At 27.4% G+C, this 8,120-nt stretch overlaps 1 protein-coding gene across 14 annotated transcripts in view; it reads right to left on the reverse strand.

Moving 5' to 3' along the window:
• The window catches only part of CadN (Cadherin-N), a gene marked incomplete at its 5' end in the record, with an annotated part of 700,644 nt that overhangs the window by 19,702 nt on the left and 672,822 nt on the right, over window positions 1-8,120 (reverse strand). For 13 of the 14 annotated variants that reach the window (XM_067046228.1, XM_067046224.1, XM_067046230.1 and 10 more), the window contains 3 exon segments: window positions 3,286-5,875; window positions 6,291-6,449; window positions 6,529-6,732. In XM_067046228.1, the coding sequence (XP_066902329.1) occupies window positions 5,760-5,875; window positions 6,291-6,449; window positions 6,529-6,732 (479 nt within the window). 14 annotated transcript variants of the gene reach the window in all.

An 8,120-nucleotide genomic window follows, 5' to 3' on the forward strand; every position in this document is an offset into this window, starting at 1 on the left:
GGAATGTCTCATTGGATTCAGTGGACGGTTCTACAAGTGCCTATAAGGCCACATTTCTAAAAATTTATCGTTAACTCATATTTTTGCATCTTATTTTCCTTATTATTGGATTAGTAATTTTTTAACCTAATTTCAGTAACTTCTATTTTAGAAAAAAAGAAAATGCACTTTACAGATCCGAAATCGGACCATCCGTTCAACAGTAAATAGAAAAGTAAATTTTGCTGCGTCCCAGGAAGGGTACATTTAGCCTTAAAACATTAAGGAATCATATAATTTTGTTAATAAGCAATTACCTAATTAGTCAATTATTCATATTAGATTAAAAATTAAAATTATTTATCACAACATTTGTTACCTTCCCTACACTCAGGTGAGCAATTAATTTAAAATATTACTACTATATTTTATTTTTGTTTTTATTCAAAAGAATTAACAGTTCTCATTCCAAAAAAAAAAAAATTATCCATAATTTTCGCTTTCTCTGGTCTATAAATTTATTTTCGAAAATCGCCAATATAGTAAGTGATAAATTAAACACGAAACCAGCGATCTACACAAAACTTGAGGACATGGGAGGGGTTTGTGTGATAGGCTACCCTACACCAGATTTTCATTTAAACTATCACACTATCACCGACTTTTAAAAAATTTCCGTCCTTAAATTAATTAATATTTCATTCCATCAAATTGTAAAAGAAATAATGCCTTACTAAATGAAAATTTTGGGCAAGCTCTGTGAGGATTATTTCGTCTGAATCCTGGGATGAATGCATAAAAAAATCAGTAATGTCGAACACACCGCGCATGACTTTTTGTTCTGTGACGTCTTACTGTTGTCTGATATCACTTATAATATATCACATTCGCTTGTTGTCTTCAATCTAAAGACAGGTTCAACTTCATAGTTTATAAATAACACTAAAAAAACCTTCATCTGACATCAAAATTTCAGCTAGTTTACATACAACCTCCATGCATGTTTTTCTATTTAAATTATTCGGGCAGCAGATCTTTTTGTTAAAAGACAATCTTATGACTAGAGATGAATAAAAAAACTTCTAATTGCATATGGCATAGAATCGTCACTTGCACGTCAATGACTAACAAAACAAACTAACATCACAGAAGTAACCTTTTTGAAGAGATGGTGCCGTAGATAAGGCAGAGTTACCTTAAACCTATATTTGATCATTTTACTGGAAAATAAAAAGAACCATTAACGTGGTCAGTTCTATAAAGAAATATTTCAAACTAAAGCGAAAAAAAAATTCAAATACAGGACAAATATGTATTGGAAGCTAGCTGTATATGAGACAATAGGTCATAAGTAGACTCCAAAGGAATACTTGTTAGGTGGTAGACCTATGCATTAAAAAAAAAAAAAAAAAAAAAAAAAAATAGCCTGTTTAATACAATTCTTTTGAACTGAATATTAAGACTTAACAACACTGTAGGGAATGCATTTGGCACCTTTTGACCCAAACATCTAACAAAAAAAGTGGCAAGAGAAGAGGACTTAAACAATGAGATAAATGTGAAATGATAGTAAAGTTCAAATCAGGTTCATCCATAGAAAATTTAAAAAATTTTAAAAAACTTTTGGATATGTCCACTTTTGGAAGAAAGTTCCTAACATAATTTAATTACCATGTAATTATTCTTAAATGAAGAAAATTTGTGTAGAATACCTAAAAAAAAGATCAATGGCTGTGGACTTATAATTATCATTGATGGAAACTTATGCACCAAAAACTGAACAACATTTTTTACAGAAAGTTGGACTATGTTAAACTTGGAATAATATATTATGAATGAGAGGTGGTAGATAGTAATTCAAACCAAGGACCAAGGTTTTATTAATAGAATTTTAAAGTTTGGAATGTATAAGATTATAAAATTACATATCACTGTTATGCTTTGATAGTGGCACAACTACTAAAATATTTTATTATTTTTATTGGAGATATTCCATAAATTGTACCAAAGACTATGGTTACTTTGAAACAGAAAGGAAAGTAATCCCAGTCTATGGAATTATCTTCAGTCAATACAAATCAAGGTTTTTTTTCAAGTTGTGACATTATAAAGAGATAAGAGTGATACGTAAAACAACATATTGACCTAAATAACCAGTCTGCAGCTATTTTGAGTGCTAGTCAAAGTTTCAAACAAGTATTTTTTTTTTTTTAATGAAACTACTTTAAGAATGGTTATTTATTTAATTATTAATGGGCCTGAATCAGACAAAAAGAGAAATTTCTAATGTATGAGAGTTTAAATGGTCAAAGAGTCCAATTAAAAATGGCAATTTACTTGTATTTTTCCATGTCAATTTTTCTTTATTAAAATACAAGTCATTAGACAAATCATTAATCATATCACTAATCCAGAAGTATGACACAACTGTAGACTTTGTAAAATTAACTTTATTGTGTAGGCAGACTCAACAATGCATTTACAATACATATTCGTGAGTCGACATAATTGTACTCAAAAATTTTCCACATGTGGAATTTATTATTATGTTAATTACAATTATGTCAATTGACCAACACCTTGTAAATGGATTTTTGAACCCACCAATCCTATAAAGTAAGTCAACTTTACGTCATTATAATTCCTGAGTAGCGATATGATTTGAATAATTCATATTATTTTAACCAGATAAAAAAAAGCAGATGAATGAGTCAATCACTCATAAAAAAATCATTAGAGACAACTGCCTTAAGTGCTCCCATAGGCTCCTTTTAAAAATAAACTAATAAATTAACTTGTGTTAAATTAAAGAATAGTATTTGGGTAGAATGTATTAAAATTATATTAGCTATTATGAAAAAGCTAATTGAAGCAACAATTACAACATTGATTTATATTCAAGAGAAACTGCAAAAAATGTTTTTAAATTTATCATTATGAAAATATTACTTTTGAAACATGATGAGCTCATTTTAAGAACACGATTTTTCAATATTATTATTTGTCAATGCAACAAAGATTTATTAATCAATCATAAAGTACATTTATTAAGTTACTTGCATTTATTTAAAACTTGGTGGAAGTCATTAAAATAAAATATTTTTCATAAAAAATTTTGAGACAATTACCATTTGTTAGAGAGTGAACTCTTGAACCATAAATTTATTTTTCCACAAAAGGGTTATTATAAATTGTATTCTGATTGAGTAAATAATTCAAAATTGATATCTTTAATTACAGGATATTAAATGATCAATATAAAGTTATTATAAAATTTTAAGGCTACTATTACAAAAAACTTCATACCTGAAAATGGATGCTTTATACTAATCACCAAAAGAAAGTTGATCATAAAAAACATACTTAAAAAAAACATGAAACATAATATCAATAATATATTCTATTTTGTAATGAATAAAGGAAGCACAATTACAAAAACACCATCATGTGTATAATTTTATTTTTATTTAATCAATAATAAACCTATACAGCTAGAGAGAATAATCACAGCTGAAAATAAAAATAAACAAAACACATACACAAATAAAATCTTGACAAACATTCATTCTTAAACATTTCCCTAAATCAGAATTTAAGTCATCATTTCTTTCAATTTTTTTTTTTTTTTTTTTACTTTTTCCTCTCAATATCAAGAAGTTTATTTATACAACTAATCAAACATAAAAATCATATTTACAGAAAAAAAAGGAACTTAATCCATTTACATACAAAATTTAATTAAAAATTGATAAAATCTATAGTTTATCAATTAAGTCTTTGATTTATCTTATTTAATTATTAATTAATGATTTGATAAAGTAAAAAAAAAAAACTACATTTATCTCCCTATGACGAACATTTCCTAACGATTTATGGGGAACAAAACAATATAAAAAATAGTAATTTAAAAATAAATTACTAAAACAAGTTTTGTTAAAAAAAAAAAATTACAATGATTATAGAAGTTTAAACAACAAGGTGTATAATATATGGTAGGTCCTGAGAAGTCTTTAAAGCAGATGAATGAGTCAATCATTCATCAAATAAAATCATTAGAGACTGCTGCCTTAAGTGCTCCTATAATTCATTAAAATTGCATATAAAATATAATATACTGTTTACAGATCAGTATTTAAACTTTCTTATAGCAGCACATAAGGCTGCTGCAGGCTTGACTATGTAACCAGAGACAGTGACGGTAATGGTGTTTGTCAGTGTGGGGTCACAGCTTTACGGCAGCTGTCCAAAGCTGGTTCAACATAATATATTTGTCACAATAAAAAGAAAACCTCTCATAAACCATCCCCTTTCTTCTATAAAATATTTTCAAACAAACATACCTTCACTGTCTCTTTACAATGAAAACATTGCCAATATTAAATGTTTATTTCCATTATAAACGCTAAAATGGCAGTGTTTTTTGTACAGAGAGGATTTTTTTATACTGAAAATAACATTTAAAAACACTTAAATGCAAACATTTTTTTTTGGACATGAGCTACTTTAATATTATATAAAAAAGGTTTTTAACATACCCTTACAAATAAATACGGCAACTGTACAATTTAATGTCCATAAGGTTGTTCAAACCTTTTTGTTATTCCAACACTATCATTTATTTCAGTTTTCTTTATATTATAAAAAACAATCTACATTATGAGTATATAGTGACGATATGATAAGTGTTTTGAGGCCGGGCAATGCATCAAGGTGCATTGTATTTATGTCGAATCTTAAAAAATGTTTTAGACCATGAAGTAGAGAAAATTTGAAGTATAACTTCCAGCAATGGCTACTTTCCCACTGTTAATTGTCCGTGTATTCATTATTTTTTTGTTTTTATTTTTTAAATTAATTCTTTGAGCAGTGTTAGCTTTGAATATTATGAGCGTTGGCTAAGCCTGTAGTGCACGAGGCCGAGTAGAGACCATGTACACTCACACTCATTCAAACCATTCATACAGGCACTCACATCACACTTAGATATTTACTCAGGCTTTCACTTCTGTACGACTGTAAAAAACAACCTAAAAAATGTCAAAAAAAACATTCAATTTTTTATTTAAAACTTGCTTCTTTGACTACATTATGATTTATTACTTTCCCTAATTGTACTCAGTGCATTACCTACAAATTAATAATCAATACAAGCTAATTATTAACACTATTTAAGACAAAAAAAACTTACAAGTGCTTGACTTTGTGACAAAAAAGGGTAACTATTCTTATATACCCATCTTGTTTAAGTTTTCAAAATATCTACAAACTATCTCCTTGGTTTTTTAAAATTAAAACTATATATATATTTATATAATTTATAGACAAGATAAGGAACATTTAATAAATATTATAAATAAGAAATAATTACAAAATTAAAAAGGTCAAAGGAATTTCACAATGAAAACAAATTGGCAAAGAAAATGGCCGATAATTTACAATAAATAATAAATTACAATAAATTTCTCCTATAAAAATCCATTTTGCATCTGTTTTCCAAGCACAAAATATGGCACTGGAACCGAAGTCGGGTGCTTGGGAAACAAATATGCAATTTTGATTACTCAATGGAAAATTGGAATTCTTAGGAATGTTTGTGTGCCTTTCTCGATACCTCACTCAATTTACAGAGGTTTTATGACACATATATGGTAATATATACAAAATTCGTTCTTCTCTTATAATGAAGACATTGATTGACAAATACACGAGACTTATTTACAAACAAGTTACAATCAAGTTACTACTAAATTTTTGTTGTAAGTCACTGCCGGATTAGGCTCTCACTGATCATCTTCTTCATCACTCTCCCCGTCTTGACCATACATATCAGCAAGCTTGTCAAATCTTGGGCCCCATGCACCTAGGTAATCATATTCCTGCTGCTCATCGTCAGTACCTGCACATTATTAAAAAAATCGGACCTTGAAAAATCTATTATTTAACTGGGTTTTTGTTGTTATAATTTTTTTTTGTTTATATTATAAGTGAATTTATGATACTTTTAATATGTTTTTTTTATTTCAGATTAAAATTTAAAACAGGTAATACGCAACCGTACTAACATTACTTCCTACAACACTAATTCTTCCAAAATCAGTTAAAGTATATTTTCTTTAACTAATTTTCTAATAAATCTTTATACCTCATCATAATCTGGTACAAAATCTGTTTAAGAAAAAGAGTTAAAAATTGGAAAATGAATAGGCTGATTTCGGAATTCTACACCTAATATATTGTGTATGATGAATCATTAATTTTTTTTCTAAACTATTTTTAAAAATATAAATACAAAAGTATATTTTTCATTATACCTGATGCAAGGGATGAAAGTGAACCTGCAGTACTGCCACCACCTTCATAGGCATAGTTTCTAAGATCATCAAAAGGAGGAGCATTCGGATCCGCATCAGCCCTCTTTTTATGTTCCTCAATAAAAAGACCAACATTCGGTTCTCCTCCAACCATAGCATCTACAAAAATTATTTATATTGTAATGTTTACAGAGAAGTAAAAAAACAAAATATATCAAAAGTAGATAAAAATACTAACAGGGAATTTTAGGAGCAAGTTCAGTAGGGTGAGGGCCTCCTATTGGTATCTGCAGAGGGGTAATATCAAAAGCTGTCATATCATCTTCTCCGCCACCTTCATCATCATAGTTAATAATGTTTTCTCGAACATCATCGTCTGGACCTGGGTATTTGATATGTGACTCTCGACGTCGATTATATACAACAAATACCAGTACAAGAACTGAAAAATAGATTATTGATATAATTAGCAACATAACAAAAATAAAAAAAGAAAGAAAAAATACTGTCTTAAAAACATAAAACTTTAACATGCAATGGAATTAATCTATGATAATAAAAGTTTATAGAAATTTATATTTAAGGCTAGTACACTTGTTTAGTATATTGGTATTAATTATTTCCTGAATAGTAAGGATGTTTTCTTTTTTTTTAAAACGGTTGCTCTAATTTTTGGCATATATTGGATAAGCCTGTCACAGTGGGATATTTTGCTCTGATTACACCCTTTTGAAAGTTATGTGTTTTATGGGTAATAGAGCAGTTTCTTTGATTGTTTACATATAATTTGTAAACAATATTTTTTATTTCATTTAATGAATAAATGTTTCTGAAAAATACCAAATTTCTTTCTAAATGACTGTTAAAGGTTAAATGATGAAAATGAACCTGATGTCATTTAATAAAGTATTGAAATTACTAAATGAATTAGATGATGAAAACTGAGGGCTAAGAAATCACAAGCCAAAGGAAGAAATAATTTCCATTTAAGAAATCATCATAACAAGGAAATTTTTTGTGTGAAGAGATGTGGATAAAATGTTTTTCGAATTGATTGAAACACTAGCCAACAAAAGTAAACTTAGGTCATTTTGACAATATATTTTTGAAACAGAAATGAGTAAATCCAACAAACCATAAAAATATTGTTAAATGTCATTTCTTATGTAAAGTTCAAATTATGATTATGCATATTTAGATTTGAATCAGTCTTTATTTTTTCCTAGGAATTTATAGATTTTTATAATTTTATTTTTATTTAGTTAAAAACAAATTATTTGAAATTAAACTTTGATTTTCTTTTTTTTTTTTTTTTGAGTTGCATATTCCATTTTTCAGATAAATAAATACTGTAATAAATGTATTAAATATATTAATTTTTTTTCTCAATAAAAAGCAAATAAATAATATTACTGGGTCATAGACCCAACTTTCATAAGAAACTCAACAACTACAACTCTTTAAGAACAAATTTGTGCAAAGAGAGATTTTTGGAAAACATTAAAAAAAAAAAACAGTAAAAGTTAGAAAAATATAAGTTAATTTTATGTTCATTAGCAAAGAAAATTATAGAAAGAATAATTTTTTTCAGTCATTAATGTTACAGTAGTATCAAGAAAATCAAACATGGCACTAACCAATCATTTATACTACTTGAATTGGTGGGAATTTAAAATGATTTCTATAGTAAATTTAAATTTTTTAGATGCTTTTGTTATAAATAGAGGTAAAAAAATTGACCATCCTTCATTATTTGTTTAGGTTTTTATCCGTTAAGAATTAATATACCTATTATCCTAAGCTTAAGAGTTGTGATACTATGTGTGTGTG

Source organism: Halyomorpha halys, unplaced genomic scaffold, assembly GCF_000696795.3.
Source record: "Halyomorpha halys isolate HHAL.00 unplaced genomic scaffold, Hhal_1.1 Scaffold212.1, whole genome shotgun sequence".
Lineage (NCBI taxonomy): Eukaryota > Metazoa > Arthropoda > Insecta > Hemiptera > Pentatomidae > Halyomorpha > Halyomorpha halys.